Genomic DNA, 23,473 nt, shown 5'->3' on the forward strand with positions numbered 1-23,473 from the left:
AGAGAGAGAGAGGGGGTGTTGGGGGCTGCTTCCTGAATGCAACCAATCCAGAAGCTGAGCTCTCTCCAAACACACAAATACACCCACTGCAACAAACGTTAACCGACATACCGACACACAATAACACACACCAGCAGACTCCTTTTCCTTTACAGCTGAAACCACATCCACATGCGGGAGGATGCAGGGGAATAACTGCCACAGAAGACACAGTGGTAGCTAAATATAAAACACATATACAATCACGGCGAGCACTTGGATAACACAAACATACACACAAGTACACCATTCGCTCACTTTAACTGTTCATTCATGATTTTCTTTCTTTCCAAAGAGGACTTTGTAAGTATTATTCATGAATACGGGCAGGATGTGAGAAAACAGGTCCTGACTTCCACAGAGCTGCAGGTTTATACTCAGCAGGTATGAAGAAGCCGATTGTCGGGTCAAGAAATTCGCCCGGGTTTGCTCAGCAAACAACTTCTTTAAGAACCAAGTATTCAAACTGGATGCTCATGAAGAGAGCTGTTCATGTCGCATCAGGACCCATGATTCAATTAGGTACCATGAATTCCCTCATAATACACATATTCGGGACACATGTCATCGTATTCAGGGCTGACATTCCTCCACACACACACACACACACACACACACACACACACACACACGTGTCTGCAGTGATTGCTAATATCCCGTCTTGGAGTCATTATGAACAACACCACATACTCGATCTACAGAGCAGACTGTTGGCTTTGTCCGTGTTACCCTCTTGTCTGACAGTCTTTAGTTTTTCTCTGTCTGCCTATCCATCTTCAACAGACAAACTGGAGGAAAAGTCTGTAAGTGAAGAGTGCAAAGAATAGAAACGTAAGTTTGTACCAAAGCAGAGAGGAGCTTTGCAGGAGAGAAAAATGGAAAAAAAAAAAAAAGAGTAGTCATCTGCCGTGTAAATAACTGCTGAGTGTAGTCAAGTGTTTCTATAAATCCAGGCCACACACGGAAACACCAGCGCGCACACACACACACACACACACACGCGCGCATGCTTTTACTAGCTTGCTTCAGACCAGCCAAAGGAAGAGTTGTGTCAAAAAGGTGCAGGTTTTTACTCTCGGTGAAGCACATCCAGTTCTTCATACCAGCTTCCTGATATCAGAATGAGAAAACTCCAGAAACTAAAAGTAGAGGGTCCACAGGAAGGATTTCCCCCAGAGATGATGAGTGTCACAAATTGAAGCAAAAACAACAGGATTCCGTGCTTGTTTCCCGCTGTAATGACATGTTTCTTCTCCAGATAACACCACCTTCCTTTTTCCAGTCCCGGGAGGCCGAATTAGTAGACTGTGGTCGTAGATCACCACATCGTTAAAACGAACATGGATCGAGATTGAGAAATCAGACAAATGCCACATATGCTTCAACACAGGTCATGGCTGTTTGCGGTCCCCGAATTGGCAAAAAAAAAAAAACGACCCATAAGTTGTAACGGTCCATTCAGTTCTACCAGCAGAGACCAGTGAAAGAAGCAGCCTGTGCGTGTTGTATGGAGCTCTGTCACGGCAAGTGAGCTGAGCGAACGCTCTGGAACGAAGCGCTCATCGAGTGGACGAGCTCATCAACAGCGTGGGCCTTGTTCGCTGATTAAAAAAACACCACCTCGGACCTGCAGAGGGCTCCGTGGATATCATTTACAACCGCTACACGGCCAGACGATTTAGCTTTACATCTGGCGGCGTTGAAACTCCGTTTTGTGGAGAAGGAAGTGGAGTCAGCAGGACGTCGTCGTCCTGGGACAGAGTTTGAGCTCTTTATCGTCCCGGCATTTGGTTGGTTTCAGTAAACAACAGCCCTGATCAGTCAGTGAGTGACTGGAACGTGTGACAGTGAACACAAGAGCGTTTGTATTGTACCTGTAATGTGCCAAACCATAACAACTGGGATTACCACATCCATAACACAGACCACGACCTTGAAGAAACATTGCCTTCCTTACAATTAGTAAACAAAATACTGCTTTAGATTTAGCATCTCGACGGAATTGCAAATGAACGCCTATTAGTATACTGTAGGACCGAAGCCTCGCTGGCCTCAGGATACTGCAATTCATTAGCATTTTCTTGCATCTTGAATATAAAATAGTAGAAGCAAATCAGGCACCAGCAATCTTTCACAGTCAGGAAACAGTCAGGAAAACGTGGAACACAGAGCGGCATGTTTCACATGGACATTGAACATTTGAGTATCTTAAATCCCTGTAACCATGTTGTTATGTAGGCAATAATGTATATTTTCCGGGGGGGTTTAAGTTTCTCGAGAATAAGAGTGAAGTACACCCACAATTTGGGATCGTATGTGGGCCCAAATGTGTTTTTTACTCCTTAAAATGTGGGAAAATGCCATCATACGGTTTTGGTAAACCGGGCTGATGTCTTCAAATAGCAGCCAAGAAATAAATGATACTTCTTATTAATCTGCAAGGATTTTGAGTAATAATAACTTGAATAGACTTGATGAATAGCTCAGACTTCACATGAAAAGTGATATGAACCGGATACCTGAACCAAATAATAACAGCAAAAATGAGAATGGGCCAAATAAATTAAGTATGGAAGCAGTCAGAAGCCAGTGAGGTTGACGTTTGGTGAAACATGAGTGATCCGTGAGGGTGGACGAGTTCAGTTTGTTTGGGGGGGGTCAAGGTAACCAAACGACCCCTGGACAAAGAAGGAAGTAAAACAGATGAAAACAGACTTTTATAAAACTAAAGTTAAATGTAGGTTAGTCAGTAGAACATATTGGGGGTTTGGAGTTAACGTGTAGTTGAAGACGAGTTGGTCGAGTCGGGTCGCTCTTCCTCTCAACTGCAAGTTACTAGTGAGAAAAACTAAGTTGCAACCCAACGTTAGTTACGGGGCAGTAAAGTTAAGCTGGTTTATTAGTTATTTCTTAATATGCCTGAGTGAGAACGGTTCAAAATACCGACACAGACAAAGTGAAACGTTAACGACAGCCAGGACGAACGTCCGAACAAACCACATCCCATAACGGTACTTTCTTTACGCGACCGAAATAATCCCCGAAACACAATATGACTCACGTCGACTTGTTCCGGGGGACGTCCTGGAGGTTTGGGTTGTGTTTACCGGAGGGAGAAGCTCTCAACAGTGGGGGAATAGTCCGTTATATTCAGCTGAGGAGCTGTGGAGTAGATACGGTTGCTTTTTTTTTTTTTTTCTCTCGCTCATGCCTATCTCCCCCACTTCTCCCTCTCCCGTCGCCTGTTCCTGCTTCCCCTCTCCACATCCAGCATTCCAATATGGCCGCCGCTGGGAGCGACGCACACACCAACACGAACGCGCATGCACGCGCGCGCTCACACACACACACACACACACACACACACACACACACACACACACACAGATAGCGCGAGAGAGAGAGGGAGAGAGAGAGAGAGAGAGCGGGGGGGAGAGAAACCTACTCCAGGAAAGCCCTGCCTCGGGCACAGCACACCTCAGCCCATGAATGAATGAATGCATGTGTGGATTAGGGCCCACTTTACAGGCCTGAACTGCAGTGAGGGCAGTGGTAACGGAAGAGTATTACGGTGGAAAAGAAAAAGTGCATACAACTTTCACCAAAGTTAGATAAAAGTAGAAGCATCGATATATTTTTACAGTATCAAAACACATTATACAGAATTTCCCATTTTGGGATAATATAACGTTACATTGCAGTTACGTAATTGGATTGTAGTTATCGATGCATTAATGCGCACATGACTTTAACGGTGCAGGTTTGTGCAGAGGTTATAAGACGACACCTCGTGGTCATTGCCTGTTACTGCGGTAGTGTTGTTTCACTGTAATTCAAACCTTTGTAACCATCACACTGCTAAATCATAACTCTTTATTCTGCTTTTTGCGTGAAGGAGACATCTGCTTACTAAGGCACATCAAAGCATGTTTTCAAACTTTCTTTTTTACCGTACTAATGATTAAAATGACCATGCAATCTGGTATTAGTAACTGTCTACTTTTCAAAGTAATCTTACTCAAACCTGTCTACTGTAAGGTGTTAAGTTATTAGTTCAAATTCATATTGATGACTTTTTAATGTATACACATATTCGTATACATTAAAAAGTCATCAATTATCATTTTATATATAGCACCTATATATATTTATATATATTTAAAATGGATACTTGGTAGAGTTGGATTGTCAGCCCCCTGACCTGACTGTCTGTTCATGACAGAGATGACAACGACACAGAGGAGAAATTAGATGCCGTTAAAAAGAAAGAAAAAGGAAACCCTTAATGCGGTTTCATTTAGTGGAGGTAAAAGTTGACAACCTCTGATGTAATTATAAATATTCTTTTGCAATTTAGGACAGGTCATCTCTTACATACACATATTTAGTTTAACAGACAAAAGTGAAATAGAATAAAAAATTCCTTCTTAACAACCAAAATATGAAAAAGAATATAAACTGTTGTAAACAACGGACATCGCTGACATTTCTGCTCTAAATCTATCTATTTGTATGAAATAATTTTGTATTTGTTAAAAACAAATTAGGCTGTAATATTTTACTAAGTAATTCAATAAGTAATCTTTTCATCAAATCTCATAAACGCATTTTTAGTAGTCTTTTCATGTAGCAGTACACAAATCCCCCACTAGGTGACGCCATTGCACTCTGCTGTCGCCTCCCGGCGGTGCAAAAAAAGAAACTTTTATTTTGAAATGCAGGAAGTCGGCCTGAACGTGGCGCTACCTGTAGCTTTAGTTTGACAGTGCAGCGGTCCCCCACGCTGTGTCGGTAACTCGAGGTGTCTGTAGGAGACGGCGGTCGAGTCGGTGCCAACAGCGTTTCGTCCCGTGAACACGTTAATGACGCCAAACCGAGGATAGCGTCGGCTAACTCCGTGTGACGTCACCGCCCCGCCAGCGGAGATGATCGCGTGGAGTCAAAGTTGAGGTCGGTCTTTGATTTTCCCTTCAGTCGCGGTAAGACTCTTTCTCAACTGCTCTCAATTCAGTCTCATCTTTGCGGTGATGTGATGCACCGAAATGCTCCCGTCTGTGTTTTCACATTAACGCTACTCATGGTGACGGTTGTCTTAAGTGTCCAAGGCAGAATGAACGTGATGCTAACGATAACTACGTATTGTTCAAAGTGTTTCCAGGTGAGGGAAGAAAACGCTGTGAAATATCTTTAAAAACTGTCTTGATAACATAAGCCTGACTCGTTTCCCCCTGCATGTAATTTGTGCACTCGGGCTCAGGTCACAGATCCATTTTTCTCACAAACCAGCCACAACCTTGTAAATGTTGTCCGGTTTCCGTTAAAGGGGCATTTCACCCCCTTTTTTAAGAGCTCACCTCTTCTTCCCGAGTCCCACAAAAGCTCAGTGACCTCCTGAAAAACCTGTTTGTGTTTTCACTGTGATGTGAAGTCAGAGGAACTAACATGCACGTGTCCAGGTCAAGAGGTTTCCAAATCAATTTACTTATTCACTGTCCATGGCCAATTTCCAATTAAAAACGCAATTTAATTCAAAAGTTTCCACATACCGGCAGATCGGTTGTGACGAGTATTTATTTCTCGCGCCACCTTGATTGTGGCGATGATCCCGATGGCGTTATACGGTGGCAGATCTATGGGAACTACCATCCTGTGGGTCTATGAAGCCCTTTAAGGTCTTCTGCTGTGATTCGAGGCCTCGGTGAGGAACGTTATTGCCGTTTCAGAGATGGAGATGAAAAATGTCCAGTTTTGTTAACATTAACCGTGAGCGGAATCTGATGCGTTTCACCAATGGTGTCCGACTTTTAGTTTGTTTGTTGATATGTTGGCTTTCCTTCTGGCTTCGCAGTGACACCAGCTTTTCTCTGAGGGATAGCCGGTGCTGAATGAGGCTTTCACCAGAAGGGATGTCACATCTGCATTTGCAAAACGGCCAATAGAAACTCCCTCCCTGAAAGGGGGCACGAGTGGTCAAAACCTCCCTCCACATCCTTGACTTTTTAAAGCTATAACACCAAAAAAGTCAGCTTTAACCACTTCCATTTTGGAAGCAGCCTTCTTCCTCCATATCTGTTTTCAGTTCATCGATGTCACTTCCCCTTTTTAGACAAACTTGTCTGTTAAAGCTCCTGGGCAGTGTCTGCATGGAGGCCGCCCTCTCAAAGATTGGGTTGGGTTGGTTTCTCCTCCTGTCTGTCTCAGGCTCACATGCGAGGCATCTGCATTTCATTAAGTGTGTGTGTGTGTGTGTGTTTCTGTGACACAGCAGGGTACTTAGTCAGAGGCCGGAATGGCCTGAAGACTGAGAAAGAGAGAAAAGCTGGTCAAAGCGCGAGAACGAGCGCAGATCAGGAGCATGTAAAGGGAAAAGCAGGGAGGAGATGTGAGAGACGGTTAGAACGAAGAGAGGACGGTGGAGAGACACGAAAGAACAGTTTATAAAGTGGAGAAAAACGTAACAAGAGTGCAGTTTTCTGTCAAGTCCACTAATTGAAATCCTTCGTGTGTGTGTGCAGATCGGTAGGTAGGTTGATTTGTGAGGACTTAAAGCAGTTCTCTGGGGCGATGATTCCCAAACAAAGGGGGACAGACCAACGGAGAAAGGTAGCGAACGCTTAGGTGGACATTTTCATTGAAATGTCATTTTAAATCTCTTTCAGATGGAGTTGATTATTGAGTTGTTATTTGTGTAGACCAAACCTACGCGAAAAGAAGGAGGCAGCTGTTTGTATCACGTTGTTAAACTTTGTGTAACACTAAATATAAAACCTGTCCTGTATAAGCAATGTCTGGTTTAAGATATTTCTTTGAAATAGATATTCCTATTCACTGTAGACCAAACCCCAACATCTGTTAGTTTGGGCCGGAGTGCGTGTGTATGTGTTTTTCTGGGGTTTTTTACTAATTAGATTGCTTAAGCTCCAGTTTTGTCTTCTAGAAAACTGGAACCCAAATGAGATCACTTTTGTTTTGTGAGTCATGGCCGAACAATATGAAATATTTGAACCATCACCGCAAACTTCCTGCCAGTTGCCGTCATTGATGTTGAGAAATTTTACCAGTGGTTCTTTCTATATATAGTATGAGTTGTTGACTCATACAAGCTATTCTATCATAGTATTTCCAACCTCATGATCTTGCCTTGATCTAGTAAATTATATCCAAATAAATTTGAGAAATGCCTTGAAGACAAAAAAATAAATTATAGGATTTTCTGTTATTCGATAATGGGTTGAATCGAATACTTGAAAATATGACCAGAGAAATCCACCTGGGCACAAGTGTTATAGAGAAAGTTTCACACATTTATGTGATGATGGTCTTATCCCATTGAAATGCTCTTTGTATGTGTGTTTTTCCTGCAGTGCGTGTGATGGCAGAGCTCCCGTCTGGACTGCTGGAGGCATGCGTAGTGATTGGAGCGTCCACTGATAAGCTCCGAGACATATACCAGGTACGTAGACATAAACATGAGGACGGGTGGAACGCAAGCAAACAAGATACGGGCAGCATTTACACCTTTTCATGCATCCTGTATCAACTTAGACTCCGGAGAGTGGAGACCACTGCCATCACATTACTGTTGAATGGACCTTTTGCACAGAAAGGGCACCTTTTTGAAGAATTAAGTATTCGTATGGTTTAAGTAAGGGAATGGATACACTTATAGATGCACAATCAATAGATCCACAATGGAGATGCATGTGTGGTGCACAACACTGGTAGTCCTAGCCTAGATCGCATTGTTCAGATGCATTGGAATTGTTTTGGTGATTCCCATGAAGCCAGTTTTGAACCCTCCAAAAATCTATATTTAAAATTGTGCCGGGGTAGTTGCATTGTATTTTACATACAGTTATTGTTCCAATATACCCAATTACCGTTTCCTCTGCTTCCACTTTTCTGCTTCATTTTGCACAGCTAAACATTGTATCTGAAATAAATGCCACAGCTTTAAAGGGAATTGCATGTTTTTGTTAATGTGTACTGTGACTTTTGTTGCCGGACCAACAACCCTGCATGTTTCTAACTGTGCCATAGCTCCATGTGCAGAGTAAGCTTGAGGAATTCCCCCTGTTGGAAGGAGAGGTACTGCAGGTCCATGCCCCGCCCTTTGTTTCCAAGGAAACCAACTCCAGCCAGTTGATTGGACCGGCCTTCAGTCGTGTCCAGAAGAGGAGGAGCTTTATCAAAAAAGTAAAAAAAAATAATTTCATTTTAAACTCTAAATAGAAATTCATCTCCTCTCGCGGGAATCTTTGTTGGTCACGTACAGGAATAATATCCATATTTGTTGTTGTTTTTCCGATGGTTTGCAGAAGAGGCGAGATCGTGCTGCAGAGGTGTTGCCTAACGGAGAAACTAGCAATAGTGCTGAAGTGTCCTCGGCGACGGACGACATCAGTGTTCCAAAGGATCTGGACCTCATCGCCTTGCCACAGCTCTGTTTCCCCGGTACCGTGTGTTTCCTCCGTGACAAACCAAACATTGAATGACACAATGGTGCAAATCTATTTGTTCTGCAAATACAACAGTTTTTATGTTTCCTCTGTACGACATGGGTTTTTTTTTTAGGAGTGGCGCCACGTTTTTACTGTTCCCACGTGCTTACTTCTTTATTGCATGGTAAAACGTTGTTCATACCCTGAAATCTATGAATCCTACTGAACAAAGGCGCGGGAAAGCCTGGGTGGGGTTAGTGGAGACAATGGAGTAGAACTTTCGATTGACCTGGAGAACGTCGTGGCGTACGGAAGGATTCAGAAAGGGAAAGCAGCACCCGGCGTTGGGATATTGTTGAGGAGTGGAGAGAGCGCTTTGAGAGTCACTCACGGGCCTGACCAACACGTCCTGTGTGCAGAGGACCCACCGTACCCCAATGATGTAATCGCTGAGGTTAGGGTTATGCCGGGTGACATGCCGAAGGCTCTGGACGTTGTTTGACTTGTCTTGGCGCTCACGCCTCTTCAGTGTAAAGTGGTCAGGGCCAGTTGGGGACCAAAGCTTTAAATTTACCAAGTCCATCTACACTCTCACCGTCCTCACTTGTTACGAGCTTTGGGGATTGACCAAAAGAATGTGATAGCGTACACAAGCGTCCGAAATGAGCTTCCTTTAGAGGAAATCCAACATCCGTTAGCAGCAACAGGGGCCATCTGGGGTAGTTTGGGAATCTAATCAGGTTTCCTCTCATACGCCGGCTGGATGGATTTGATTTATACGTGACTTCCACTCCTATAAGGGGCGTAAAGTTAAACTCAGCTTAAAGACGTCTTGGTTTCCCTTGGATAGGTGGTCTCCAGTTAGCCAATGAGCAGCGAGAAGACAGTTATCACTTCCTGGTGTTTACTGACCTGTTTGGGAACCGAACCCACGGAGTTGTCGTGCAGTACGACAGAGCCGTACAGGTACGCACACACACACACACACTAACAGAAAAACACGTTGAATCCAATGAATGTAGACCGTTGTTTCTCATTGGCTATCTACCGTGTCAGTCCTGTCAGGAAGGTGCTGTCCCGAATGGCAACAGGTGGAATTCATCGAAGTCCCGCCTCTACACACCTTTTGCTCTGTGTGTCATCTCTAAGTTCCCCTATTACAATGCTCTGAAAGACTGCTTGTCATGGTAATCCTTTTCATTAAACACGATTAGCTGATGGATAACCTTCCCCCTGGTTACCGCCCTTTGCTGACTTGTTTAACCCGTCTCTGTCTTCCACCCCTCGACTCGATCCCCAGTCTCCTGGTCCTGTTGCGGCTCGCGAGACAAGCTGACTTTGAAGAGACCATAAAGGAATTTTCAGCCAAGCTTTCCCTGGTTCCTTTACCACCACCTGGACAGCTACACGTGGTCAGAAAACACCCCTCTTCCTCCCTCTCGGCCTTTTGTTGAGACACGTCTCACACGTTGTCTCTCACATGATTTGTATTTGTGTCTCCGTGTGACCAGTTTCAATTGTGTTTCTGGGTGTTAGTCCTTCAACCTCCGTCCCATCAACGTGGTCCTTCCATCAAGGAAAGACCAGGACAGCCCCATTATCGACATCGACCTGCATCTTCCTTTCCTCTGTTTCACGCACACAACACTACTGCAGGTAACACCGCTTACTGGGATATAAATGTATGTATGTTTATTTATTTTATATATATATAAAAAAAGGTGCTTTTACTTTAGTTTTGGGGGTATTTCTTATGAGAAACGAGAGGTAAAGGGAGTTATGGGCGGATAATCGGTTACATAAATGACATTGTGAATATTAGGAAACGAGGGATTCTGATGTTCGGGGGACACTGCGTCCCGTCTCTCTCTCTCTGTAGGTGCTGTCCTGCCTCCTTCAGGAGCAGAGGCTGGTGTTCTTCTCCTCCGACTGGGCCAGGCTCACTCTGGTGGCAGAGAGTTTGCTGTTGTTCCTGCAGGTCGGTAGAGGAGGAAATTGTTTTTTTGTTTTTTTTTACTTTAAAGAGATGTTGCATAACGTCCCGCATCGTCCCCTTATCGATCTATCTCCTTAATCGGTCGTCTGTTCCTCTGACGTCTCCCTCAGCCTCTGTCCTGGCAGCAGCCTTATGTTCCCGTGTTGGCGAGAGGAATGCTGGACTTCCTCATGGCTCCCACGGCCTTCCTGATGGGCTGTCACATCAGTAATTTTGAAGAGGTCGCTGCGGTGAGTACCGTCCACTGTCCACAAACCGGCTTCAGGCCTACACTCTTGTCTGTGTCAGCGAATCTAACCTTTACCTAACTCTGACCTATGATATCTTTGCTATTTCCCTAAAGCGGCAAAGCTCTGGGCCGTCAGGTTTATCATAAATTGTATGAAATTCGATTTTAATTCAAATGACTAGTATTTTTGCTATTGTCAACTGATAATTCCTCTTTATCTGGGGTCTTACAGTAGCCTAGTTCACATGTTTAACAGTAGCTGCCTGTTATTACAACACAGTCAGACTGTGTTGTAATGAATTGTACGCATTGTACCTACAATATCTGGATATTTGTGTGTGTGTTCTTTGTGTAGGAGACAGAGGAGCTCATTCTGGTGAATGTTGATGATGGCATCATTCAGTCGTCATGGTCTGAAGGCTTTGACCTGCCGTCCATCCCTTTGGCTGCTGCTGAGTGCTTTATCTCAAGGTAACACACACACACACACAGGATACTGCTGGCTGTAATTTTCCTTTAATCGTGCCCAGAAACACAGTGTGCAGACACTCTTAGAATATAGGTTTACTAGAACCATTTTTCAAATAACAAAGGGAAGACCGTGAGTCTGTTCGGAAATTCTGATTCTTTTGTACTTTTGTGTGTGTGTGTGTGTGTGTGTAGGGCAGAGTGTCTTCGGCTCCACTATGACCTGGAGCAGTGTCATCTTGGAGCGGCCACTGATGCCAACGCGCTGCGAGCTCAGCGCAGAGACTGGCAGACGCGCCTCAACACACAGATACAAAACATTTCACTGGAACTGGTGGTTAACGTCTTCAGGTAATGCAGCTTTCCTTTACAAATTCTTCTTTCATGATTGTAGGAAATGGAGTTGCAAGCTCGATGTTCATTTATGCAGTATGATTCGGCCAGAGTCCGTTTCTGAATTCTAACTCTTTTCTCCTTTGTCAGAGGCGTCCAGGACTTTCTGAACCATGAACACAGAGTTTTCAACAGCGAGGAGTTTCTGAGAACCAGGGAGCCGTCGGATCAGCTGTTTTACAAGACGGTACACTCACACGTTCTTACAAATAAGACACACACACACAGACAACTCTGACTCACACAATCTGTGCTGCATATTTGTCTTTGTTGTCGTCCCCAGGTATTAGACACTCATATCTTTCACTCATTTCTGCGGGACCGGCTGAACAGGAAACAAGACGCCTTTAGCCGCATGGAGCAGAACACGCGTAACCATGCACACCGGTAGGATACCTGCCAGTCACAGCCGAGTGACGGCGGCCACCAGGCAACTGTGGGGACAAAAGTGCATTGTTGAATGCTTAAAACAAAAAGTCTATTTTAAAGAGCATGTAAATATATACAGTACAGTGATTAAAGTAGTTATTTTCTATCGTACCTTTAGTCTGTTCCATGGTCATAGGAGCTTGATAAGTCCGATTAGAGCTAGAACAATTAAAGTTATAAACTGTGATTTCAGGCCATCTCCTCTAATCAAACATGTCATCTGTAGTTTGAGAAAATAATTGGCAAATTAACTGATAATGAAAATGAAGTTTCAGATCAAAAGCAGGAAAAACACAGCAACTAAATGAGTGATGCACACAGTGTAGAAGGCACACTAGAATGGGAGATATACATCTCTCCCCAGTGACCTACTGTAAGAAAGACTTGGGATTGGCGATATGCAGTGATTATAAGCCTTGACGTAGATCACAACTGAGCCCGTTGAAACCCTCGGCGTCCCTCTGCAGGAACCGCGCGATGACAGAGTCTCCTCGGCGTCCTCTCCTGTCCGACCTGTCCCGCAGTGGCTACACCAGCTACACCAGCCCCAGTGACCGACTGAGCAGGAGGCTTGGAGCCAGCCTGCCTAACCTGGACCAACCTGACAGCCCGGCGGCCCTCAGCTCCAACAGACAGGCCTCCTACAGGAAGATGACGCCGGACGCAGGTCGGTGCTGACAGATGAAAGTGATTATTGATGGAGAGTCGGTCAAGACTCAAAACAATGTCCCCTGTCATCCTCCAGGGTTTAAGTGTCCCCAGAGAGCGGTGAAGGTTTTCCGCCTCCCAGAGTTCCCGCCTCCGCTGGCCTACCACTATGTCCAGAACTATTATTCTGACATGGTGTCTTCGCTGGGGAAGGCTATTAGCGCCACACCGGCTGGAGAGTCTGCTCTGATGGCCAGGTACCTTGAGGAGACATAACGGAGGATCTTTAATGTTAGACGTTCAATATATAAATCTGAATTTTCCGCACAGACGACAACTTTTGTGACATCCACATAACCGACACCCAATACACTTTTGTTCCATCCATCCGTCTCTCCAGGTATCACTACCTGCGAGGTTTGGTCAACACGGTGTCCAACAGACGTCTGGATGCACTGGAGGATTTCCAGAGTCTTTATAAGACGGACTCGGACATCTTCCCTTCTCAGATGGTTAAGACACTGGTTGACTCTCTACCAGCAGGGGAAAGGTCCCAGGTCAGTGTGTGATGACGCCGTGGTGCACTTTGCTAGTTGTAAATGCTAGTTGTAAATGCGGTTATCTGGAGGAGCCTCGAGTGCACCTCATTTACAGACACGTATACTGCTCAAGTGGAATTAAAACAATCGTATTGTTGATTTGTACAAAACATTAAATATAATTTAAACTCGAGTAAAGGTAAAACGTAATGGCAGTAACTAACTCTATTTACAATCCATGGGTTGTATCAGAAGGTCAGTGAGGATTGTGCCGCCGCATTAATGGCAATAATAATGATGGAATCCCCTCAACAGGCGGACAAACGGCCAGAACTAAGACGGCTCATCTGTCGGGTCAAGAGGGACCAGGAGCGGGAGCTCGCGCTCGACGGCAACGGGCGTGAGGAAGCCGCCGTAAAGCGCTTCAAGCTGCCGAAAACATATATGCAGCTGGAGGAGTTTGTAAAATGCATCCAGGAGTCTGGCATTGTAAAAGACCATGGAACCATACACAGACTCTTTGAAGCCCTAACAGTAGGTAAGTAGTGTAATGCACATTTACGAGAGCAGCGCCGCCCGCCTTTTCAGTTGTTTTGATCAAACAGGCACATCAGATTAGCCCAAAGAACTTTTCTCACCAACTCTTAAGCTGCTGCCAAAGAAACACACAGTACACTCCTAATTCTCCCTCGCTCTAGGCAAACATTCGTTCCCGAGGTTAATCATTGCCTCACCCCTTCTTGAAGAAGGAGAGTTGGTCATGCAGGGCTCTTTGGTGTTGTAGGTGTAACCAAGGCTCCACTGGTAATTTACTGACTTGGGTGCTGGCAAATGGCAAATATTTTCACTTGCATGTAGTGATGCGCCGAGCAGACTTGAGCATCACTGTTTGTACATTGTCAATTGTACGTGAGGCTTCTAGAAACCAGTGCCGGCCCTCCGGCGGGCCGCAGTGACCTGGCAGCATTCCTGTTTTCTTAGACTGGGTATGTAAACCAGAAAGACAAGATATCATATGGGCCTGAATAAAAAAGGGTATTTGTTTTTAATTTAAGATAAGCGCTGCTGGGGAGGCCCTGTGTTTTGAAGGGGGGAGGTGAGGTTCTTTTCAAAAGCTGAGATAGTTGTTAAAACTGTGTTCTGGAAATCTTTCTTCAGGAAGACAGGTTGGAGGGAGGGCGACCTTAACTCGCCTCCCACAGTATGTTTTTGTAAAAAGAGCGTTTACGTCCTGTTTGGTATGTAGTGAAAACAAGGTTTCCTTTTTGAACGAGATGCAGAGATGCAGGGTTTTCAGAGTGTTGGACAGCTGGTTATCAGCTCCAGAAATCCAACCGTAGATCACTTTTTTTTTTTTTATGGCCTGAATAACTCATTGTCTTCGTATCTATGGAAATGACTCATGCTTCGATAAAAGTTAACAGCGCCTTTTGAGAATATTTTAAGTCATTGCCCTGTTGTGGTTATTCCAAGTCCTAATGAATCGTGCCTTTTTAAATTAAATGTGTTGTACATGTGTCGTATGCTCAGTGGTCATTAGAAGATGGCTGTGCCTGCACGGGATCTTGGGTGCAAGGAATTAAACACACACTGTAACCTAATGAACGTGTGTGTTTTGTTTGTTGCAGGCCATCAGAAGCAGGTGGGTCCAGAGTTGTTTAGAGTCTTCTACACCATCTGGAAGGAGACAGAGGTCGAGGCACAGGAGGTCCGTGTGTAGGCTTTACTGGAAACATGCAACACAATGACCCAAATCGTGAATATACAGATTTGGTCACACCAACCCCGGTTATCTTCACATTCACAGTGTGGCGGTGAAGCGTGACATTGACGGAAAAAACAATTACGTTGTGTCAGCTGATCATAACTTTTTTTAAAGCCTATTTGACTTTTTTAGGAAGCTGTGATTGAGTTGTTTTGCTTTTGAAAAGAACCTGCTGTTTTTAAGAGGTTTTCTTTTCCCCTAGACCAGCCGACGAGTCGGTGGACTCAGCTGACCGGTCGTTATGTGGTTTTCAGGTGTGCCTGCCGGCGTCCGTCTCGGAGCACATTGAGTCCGGCGAGTGCATCTTCAAGCTGTCCTCGTCCGTCAAGACGAGCCGCGGCGTGGGGAAGATCGCCATGACTCAGCGGCGGCTCTTCCTGCTGACCGACGGACGGCCGGGATACGTGGAGGTGGCACAGTACCGAGATTTAGAGGTCAGACAAGAGGAAGGGCAAAAAAAACAAAAAACCTTTGAGGCTAGTTTGAACTGTAGGTTCAATCTAAGCAAGTTGGTCCTGCGTCGTTATCGAGGTCCTTTCCTCCTCTCCTTCCTGCAGGAGGTGAAAGTGTCCTCGGCTCCCTTCCTGCTCCTGAGGATCCCCAGCCTCAAGCTGCGCGTTCAGGGCAAGAAGGAGGCGTTCGAGGCCAATTTGAAATCGGAGACCGAGTTATGGAACCTGATGGTCAACGAGATGTGGGCTGGACGCAATATGGCTGACCAGCACAAGGTGTGTGTGTGTGTGTGTGTGTGTGTGTGTGTGTGTGTGTGTGTGTGTGTGTGTGTGTGTGTGTGTGTGTGTGTGTGTGTGTGTGTGTGTGTGTGTGATGAAGGGTGAATCGGAGGAGTTGCACAACAAAGATAATTTAGTGAGTTATCATGAGCCTTTGTTTTTTGTACATTGGCCTTATCCAGGTTTGTGTGTGTGTGTGTGTGGGGGGGTGTGTGTGCGCTCTTCATGCAAGTCATCTTAAAGTGACCTTCGGTAGGTGTGGCTGAAATTCCCTGAGGGCGAAGCCGAAAATAAATACACACTTGAACAAAGCCGGAGGTTTTTCCTTCATGAAACCAGAGGATGTAACTGTAACACCTCCTGTCTGTGACTCCTCTCGTGGTTAATCTCTTCTTTTCACACGGCCTGTCTTCGTGGCTGAATAAGCTGCATTGTCAACAACTCTGACAGCAAAGCACCACCGAGTCGCACCACTGAATGTAGAATTGTTTTCTAGAATCTCAATGTCAAGTTGTGTCGTAATTGCGACCGAATCTTTGTCTCCAGGACCCTCAGTACATGCAGCAGGCTCTGACCAACGCCTTGTTAATGGACGCGGTGGTGGGCAGCCTTCAGAGCAGTAAGGCCATCTACGCTGCTTCCAAGTTGGCTCACTTTGACCGCATCAAGATGGAAGGTGGGTGATGATTACGGTTCTCTGTCTGCTCTCATTTTACGGCCCAGCTCATCCACACGGAAGGCATTATAGCTTCAGTTTGCTTCGATTCAGTTCAGATGTTACTCGGAAACAAATATTTTGTGAAAGCCCAGTTGACTCTCTAACGTCGGTCCGTGTTTCTTTTCTAGTGCCGATGATGGTCCCAAGGACAACGGCAGAGACGTTGAAGCACAAAATCAACCCCTCGCTGGAGCTGGCTGAGCCTCACGCTGTAGACGTGCTTCTATACACTCCGGGTAAAACCTGTGACCGAGCAATCTCCCTCCGTCTTCTCACCGTCCGCTTTCCTTCTTTGTATCTCTCGTTCGAGGGAGTTTCAGCTGCGACACCGACACAAAGTCACTGACTTGCACACGGAAACACACACACACACACACCCACACACATGACCTTTGCTTCTGTGGAAGCTCCTCTCATACTGACTGACTCGCTCATAAAGCTGCAGCACAGTTGTTTCTCGACCTCTCAAACAGAAGGAAGTGTGGGATGCTTTAAAAGCATGTGGAAAACACTGAATAAGTCAGACAACCCGGTTTTCACCTGCAGCAAAAGTAAACACGTCAGGTGTGAGATGGTCCCTTTCCAGGAAAAAAACACAAGTAGATGATTCACTTTTCGCCATGTTAACCTCTTAAATTTGCTTTAGCCCCACGCCACAAGAGAGTAAGGACGCCTAAATGTACTCATTGTAAAAGTAGCAGTGGGTTTATTTTGTGTAAAATGATCAAATAATAGAGGAACACAAAGTGCATTGAAAGTGGGAAATGAAGCTTAACAAAATAAGGAACATGCAGTTTGATCCTCTTTGTTAGTGACAAAAATCTCCCTGTTAATACGTAACATTGTTTTTGAATCAACGTGATTAACTACATTCTAAATTTAATATTCACTGGTTGTTTTTTGTGGAGAAATGTTGTCACGCTTTTTAAAGAGTTTAAAAACTATTTCCAAAAGAGTAGATGACCCAGATGGAGGATATCTACTTTACTTTTGATTTATTTTTTAAAAACGTTTACCTTGAAATAATCTGTTTAGTGGTGAGAAAACGCATCCCGAGAGCCAAAGAGCACAAAGTCTAACCAGCGGAGTTCATTTACAGACTTAAATGACTTGACGCACATTCTCAATGATCCTTTTGAGAAGAAACAAAGCGTCGCCAGATTCCAGCACTCATGGGAGATTTGGGGAGAAAACATCTGTTCGACAGAGCTCTGAACCACAATATAAGTAAGCATGTTTTAAATAACAACAACAACAACAACCTCACCAAGCGGAGGCACTCTGTATGAGCTGCGGCGGCCCAAACTTTTTCCAAGACACCCATTCTTACTTTTAACTTCTCGTCAGGTGATCTCGCCATTCCATTTACCTTTGACCACAATAATTGTCTACTGTTGTTTAGCGTCTGGAAACAGAACTCTGCCTCTACGATGCCGGGGCAGACAGACCGGCAGACAAACCGGCGCACAAGTGGCAGGAAGGCTGAGAGGAAAACGTCCTAAAAAAGAACTGTGAAGCCAACGGCCTCAAGTAGAAACGACCATATGGGGCCACTTGGATGTCCGGGCAGGCCGACGCCGCCCCCCCCACCCCCCCCCCCCCCCCCCCCAGCACGAACACGCTCGCACTCACTGATGGCCACTCATACAGACTCTGTTCAGTTCTTCGGTCACAGATGGCTTCCACATTTCTACTGGGTAAAGGAACAAATCTGGCCATTCATTCCCCTCCCCGCCTCTCTCGGACACTCCAGTTTGAATATAGGTCACTGAATTGAATTTCTGGTGCAAGGCCAGTTCACTCCTACTTCTACACCCCCCCCCCCCCACACCTTTTTCTTTCCACTGGGTTTTTCTTAAACAGTGCTGAATATGTTGGAATATTTGACCGTTAGGGTGGAGTCGGGCAGCAGAGGAATGGCTGCGAGCCGTGTTTTCCCTTCAAACGGCGCGTTTCCCTCTCGGGCCTCCTGGGAGAGTAAACGAGCTGCAGGTCACGCGTTGCGTGAAATAACACTACATGTGTTTCAGGTCAGCTTTGGGTGTCTGTGGGCATGGGGAAGGTGATGGTGTTCGATGCCTCCAGCTGGTCCCTCACACACACCTGCCACGTTGGAAATGCGAGACTGGTAACAAGAACAACAGACACACACACACATTGCACACACCTTAAAATCTGCACAGGAATTATGTGAAAAAATAGACTCCGATCTTTCCAACCAAAATCTCTCTCTGTGTTGCTCAGTTAGATATTGAAAAGGTAATGCTAGCTAATGCCGTTGTATCACTTAGTAACACTTGAGGAGATGTTTGACTTTTTCACCAGGTAGGATCAGCAGCACGTACATTCCCCTGACTTTGGATACACATCTCATTGCGTGCGCCGCATCAAACGTGATTATCTGCAGATGAGCAGCGTTCAGTTTGCATTCCCTTCCAGAGCCAAATCAGTTCTGTGCAAACATCTACTTTCACAACAAAAAATGTTAAAATGAAGGGAAGAATGGGTTTAATGTTTTATAGATTGGTGCTAATCACTGACCTGTGTGTGTGTGTCTGTGTGTGTTTTCTCAAGATTCAACCATAATATTTACACACAGTTCACTATTAGAGAATTAGGGCATTTGGACATTGCTCTTTATTCAACAATAGTTAGCTCAAACATGATTTAAAATAGCAACGTATAAGAAAATAGCAAGCAGACTTTGTTTACTAGACAATGATAGCACCTGGTGGAGGATTCGGGTATTGCAAAGTCAATTTACTCCCACACTAAACTCTCATCCCTTTCTGTTTAACCGTCTGAGGTAATGCTTCTAATTATGCACTACCTAAGCTGCTTACATTTACACATACTTGTTATAATTTTTTTTATATTAAACAAATGGCAACCAAGAGAACTTAGGAAAATAAGTTAAGTGGTCTTTTCCACTGTGGTTCAATGCTCGTCATGTTTGCCTAAAGCTTAAGGCAACGTGTCTGAATGTTTGGGTTTGGGGCGGTCCGATTCCCGCGAGTAATTTTCCTTTTACCAGAAAATATTGGGCTTTTTTTTTTCTTTTCTGTAAACTTTCATGATAATAATAATAACATTCAACATGGATAATATATAATGATCACTTGTTTTTTGTCAAGGAAACTAGCGTGTCTGAAAATACAAATAATAAGTATGTGGACAACACTGTACGTTGCCTTTTTATATCTGTCATCCACCCCAAATGTTTTCATATGCATTCCTGTCATTGTTTCCAGAACTGCATGCTGGGAGTTGATAAGGACCAGGTGTGGATGGGCTCTGAGGACTCTGTTATCTACATCATCAGCATGCTGGCCATGGTCTGTAACCGACAGCTGACTGAACACCGGGCCGAGGTCACCGGGCTGGCGCTGGACGTTGACAAATACAGGTAACGCACACACACACACACACACACACACACACTTTCACCAAGTGTCCATTCTATGTACATGTCTGGGGTCGAATGTAGGAGCCTTGTCTTTGTCTGACCTGTAATACGGCCCCATGTTACTCAGCCAGAAGGTGGCGTATTCCTGCAGTGCAGAAGGAAGCGTCATGGTGTGGGACGTCCCAACCCTCCAGGTCAGTTTCAAACCAACACGTGCATTGCATTAATTGATTAATTAATGGTTCACAGGTCGATTTTTAAGGATAACATTTAGTCTCCGTTCTTCTCATTCGCTTCATTTTTGTTCTTTATGTCACCGGTCACTCAGGTGAAGAAACAGTTTCGCCTCACCTGCGACCGCCTGCAGTCCGTCTACAGCTGTAACGGGACGCTGTGGTGCTGTGAGTCTTTACACTCGAGGCGTTGAAACAAGCCAACGCGAGAGTCGGTTTGGAGACCGATGACTCTGTTTTTTTTGTTCTGATCTCCAGCTTCCAGGGAGAACATAATGGAGGTGTGGAGGAACGGCTCATTAAAACACCGTCTGACTCTGACAGAGCAGCAGAAAGGATGCACAGCTACATTCAGCGCTCTGCTGCTGTTGCCAGAGGTGCCCGTCACAGTTCTCTCTCTCTCTCTCTCTCGGTCTATTGGTTTGTCGTGCCTCCGTATTTGAGCGCGACACCCTTTCTTTCCCTTCTATGTGTTGGTTAGAAGGAGGAGCTGTGGAGTGTTTGCGTGGACACGGGAGAAGTGTGCGTTTGGCGCACTAACGACACAACCAAGCCGTATGACCGCGTGGTCCTACAGGACTGCGCCGGATGCCACTGCATGATCAAAGTCAAAAACCAGGTGAATACACCGTACTGATCTACACAGACACTTTAAAAATCACCCACGAGTGCAGGGCAGCGTTGTAGAGACGAAGGCTCCCTCCTTCTCTTCTCTCCAGGTGTGGGTCGGGGGCGTCAGCCGCACGGCCGCCAAAGGCAAGATTTACATCCTGGACGCGGAACGCCACCAGATCCTGAAGGAGCTGCACGGCCACAGCGACCAGGTGACGGCGCTCTGCTCCGCGGAGGACCGGTACGTCCTCAGCGGAGCGGGCCAGCACGACGGGAAGGTCGCCATCTGGAAGGTGGAGTAGAGTCTGCTCTGAGGAGAAAAAAAAACAGACAGGTTTTCAACAGTCGCTCCGCTTTGAGGCTCTCCGGGACGGCCTGTGCACCAACGAGCTTCAGAATCCGAGCGAGAACGGAGTGAAGGTCCGTGAACGCAGAGCGGATGGGAATCCCAAACGGACTCAACTAACGGTACCAACATGTCATTTTTTGGGAATATGAAGGATGAATGAAGACTGGATATACATTTGTTTTGTATTCAAAGTGCCTCACTTTTCTGAAGACATTTACATTCGTACTATTATCATAGCATGCCCTGTTTAATGCTGCTTTTTATCGACTACGATGACACTTCTATCATCTGGGAACCTTGTGCGAGCGAGAACCACCTCCAACTGTGTTTTTGAGTTTGGTTTCCACAGTGCAAAGGAGTCAAGGACTAGTGCGATTGGAGATTGATGGTGGGAAAGACCCATTTTTAATCTTAAAACAGTTATTCTTTTTGCATTTCACATGATGGGAAGTGGGGAGCTTGACTCAAACTCTGACATGTGACACTTGTTTCAGAGCAGCTCAAGAGGAACCAAGTTGCAATCCGATAGAAATGCACAAAATGAGGACCAACCCCAGTGTTTTTATTTTGTTATGTTTTGTTATCAAATACTTACCTCATTTTTTGACTACGTTTTTAACATTTAGTCTATTTCTTTTCCTACAAGATTAGTTTTACTTGTGTTTACAAGCACAATGGCTAAATGTTTCCACGTACAGACTGGCTGGTGGGATCATGGTCAGATCTAACTACTCGGCTGTAGAATGCCTTATGATATTAAAAACCAAGTTGTATATCATTTTAATTTAAAAGGCCAGGCTATGAATTTCTATTGTGTTCTGTAGACATCTGTGATATATGCATTTTTTTTATGTTTCTACTTTATTTCCTTAACGTTATTTGTGTAGACTAAGTGAAACAAAATAGACTGGATTTTTCTTTCACTTTATTTTTTCTTTATGGGATTCTTTAACTATGAAAGTGAAGAAATTGACATACATGTCTTTTTTCGGTTCTGTTTAACAAAAACAGAAATTTGATAAATCCTTTCTCTTTTCTTTATGTATTTATATAAGTATATAACTGGTGAATGTGAATATAAAATACATTCCTATTGTAAACTAAACTAGTGACAACGCAAACAACTTCATTATGACACTTTATTATATCTTCAAGACTGTTTGACAAAATTGTCTGATGTTTAACCAACAGTGAACAACGTAAATACACATTTTTATGAATAAAGTCTTCAGTTTATCTTTATTTTCAACCGGGGCAAGTTTCAATAAGCGGTTTAACTCGTAAAAGTGCAATGCAACTGGTCAGGAAGTCTCATAAGTAAATACTTCTTCACTTTAAGTGATTAAAAAATAAACACAATTGGGATTGATTGCTCCCAATAATCCAACAAAGCCACCCTTATAGTTTTATGGCATACGTTTATTACTTTGCCATCCCACAACTTCATGCTGCATCACATGATTTGAGCTTGTTGGTTCCTGCACTTCTCAGAGTTCACCAGCAGGTGGAGATATTTGATACTGAAAGAAATGAACGCTGGGCAAGTTTTCTGATGAGAGGTCATTGGAGTTCAATTTCACGGGTCAGAACCCCAAATCAATATAACAGACACACTTTCTCTATCAGTCAAACCATTGATTATTTTATTTACTACACAGCTGACGGTTTATCACTTTAATCATTTCTACATAGTTGATTAATAAGATTGATCATGTCATGAAAAAGACTAAAAACGTTTTTGTTTTTTTATTGTGCAGGTTATTTGGTCTTGGCTTTTAGACATATTGTGTTCCAATTGTAGGTAGTTTGCTCCAAAACAACAACAAAAACCTGTAACACAATGCTTGTAATGTAGTTGCACTGCCAGAAACAGCTGAAGAATTGAGCTAAAATACTATTTGAAATACATTAATGTCTGAACTTTCAAACATTTTACTGCACAGATGTGCAGTTCTGTGCAGTTTGTTTCGGTATGAATGTGTACGTTGGTTGTTGTGTTACATAAAGCCATAAGCACCCTGTAATCTCTCGCTGTGCAAGTCCACTCGTACTTCGGCTGCAGTAAGTTGCTCTCTGTGTCTCCTGCAGCTTTTAATCACTTTAAATGTAATCCATAAATGTTTACTTACAGAAGAGCTAGATTAATAATAAGAAAAATCCACACAGTTGCTGTTTGTGCAGAAACACAAAGCTTTGAAGCAATAACTCTATTTAGCAAAACGCATGGCAGTGATACCAAAAAAGCATATTTAAATTCTATTAATGTCATTAGCATTGTAGCAGAGAGTGCAGCCTTTCATCTTTTAATAAGGTAAATAATAATACCAAAATCATCAATGCAGTCTGTCCCTATGAGGCTCACAAAGCATCATGCCATCACTAGTTGCAGATGGAATTCCTACAAGTTTGCTGCACACCATTATATTTTCAGTCTTGTTCTCACACATAAAAGACAAAATAGAAGACGATCCTCCAGG

The 23,473-nt window shown here is 44.3% G+C and overlaps 2 protein-coding genes across 17 annotated transcripts in view; one reads left to right on the forward strand and one right to left on the reverse strand.

Annotated features, from left to right (window-relative positions):
- The window catches only part of ptk2aa (protein tyrosine kinase 2aa), a 50,344-nt gene extending 46,853 nt beyond the window's left edge, over positions 1–3,491 (reverse strand). For 5 of the 10 annotated variants that reach the window (XM_078081469.1, XM_078081466.1, XM_078081468.1 and 2 more), the window contains exon 1: positions 3,101–3,352. The gene's annotated coding sequence lies outside the window, so the exon portion shown is untranslated. Of the gene's footprint in view, positions 1–3,100 lie in introns of all 10 variants that reach the window. The other 5 variants (XM_078081470.1, XM_078081467.1, XM_078081465.1 and 2 more) reach the window with 2 other exon arrangements.
- Positions 3,492–4,756: 1,265 nt separating this feature from the next.
- On the forward strand, positions 4,757–22,220 carry dennd3a (DENN/MADD domain containing 3a). Of its 7 annotated transcripts, none has more exons than XM_040188162.2 (30): positions 4,757–5,018; positions 7,404–7,492; positions 8,080–8,235; positions 8,358–8,493; positions 9,331–9,446; positions 9,537–9,667; positions 9,781–9,892; positions 10,017–10,136; positions 10,360–10,458; positions 10,587–10,706; positions 11,061–11,176; positions 11,369–11,524; positions 11,657–11,753; positions 11,850–11,953; positions 12,463–12,662; positions 12,741–12,900; positions 13,044–13,200; positions 13,498–13,720; positions 14,811–14,890; positions 15,202–15,381; positions 15,505–15,675; positions 16,225–16,354; positions 16,525–16,632; positions 18,427–18,524; positions 19,648–19,802; positions 19,930–19,996; positions 20,131–20,203; positions 20,294–20,412; positions 20,517–20,654; positions 20,755–22,220. In XM_040188162.2, the coding sequence occupies exons 2-30, from the start codon at positions 7,412–7,414 to the stop codon at positions 20,947–20,949; spliced, it is 3,798 nt and encodes a 1,265-aa protein (XP_040044096.2). In that variant the 5' UTR covers positions 4,757–5,018; positions 7,404–7,411; the 3' UTR covers positions 20,950–22,220. The 7 variants fall into 7 exon arrangements, 6 of the variants coding, with proteins under 6 accessions (XP_040044096.2, XP_040044097.2, XP_040044099.2 ...); XM_040188163.2 differs by having other exon boundaries at positions 4,757–4,989; XR_013450996.1 differs by having other exon boundaries at positions 4,796–5,018; positions 19,934–19,996.
- Positions 22,221–23,473: the final 1,253 nt, after the last annotated feature.

Source organism: Gasterosteus aculeatus, chromosome 10, assembly GCF_964276395.1.
Source record: "Gasterosteus aculeatus chromosome 10, fGasAcu3.hap1.1, whole genome shotgun sequence".
Taxonomy (NCBI): domain Eukaryota; kingdom Metazoa; phylum Chordata; class Actinopteri; order Perciformes; family Gasterosteidae; genus Gasterosteus; species Gasterosteus aculeatus.

Bases quoted from the DNA above. Each gene is read 5' to 3' on its own strand.
- dennd3a (XM_040188162.2), top strand. From the start codon at position 7,412: ATGGCAGAGCTCCCGTCTGGACTGCTGGAGGCATGCGTAGTGATTGGA. The intron at 13,201-13,497 runs GTCAGTGTGTGA...TCCCCTCAACAG, and splicing joins CAGCAGGGGAAAGGTCCCAG to GCGGACAAACGGCCAGAACT. The intron at 15,382-15,504 runs GTCAGACAAGAG...TCCTTCCTGCAG, and splicing joins CACAGTACCGAGATTTAGAG to GAGGTGAAAGTGTCCTCGGC.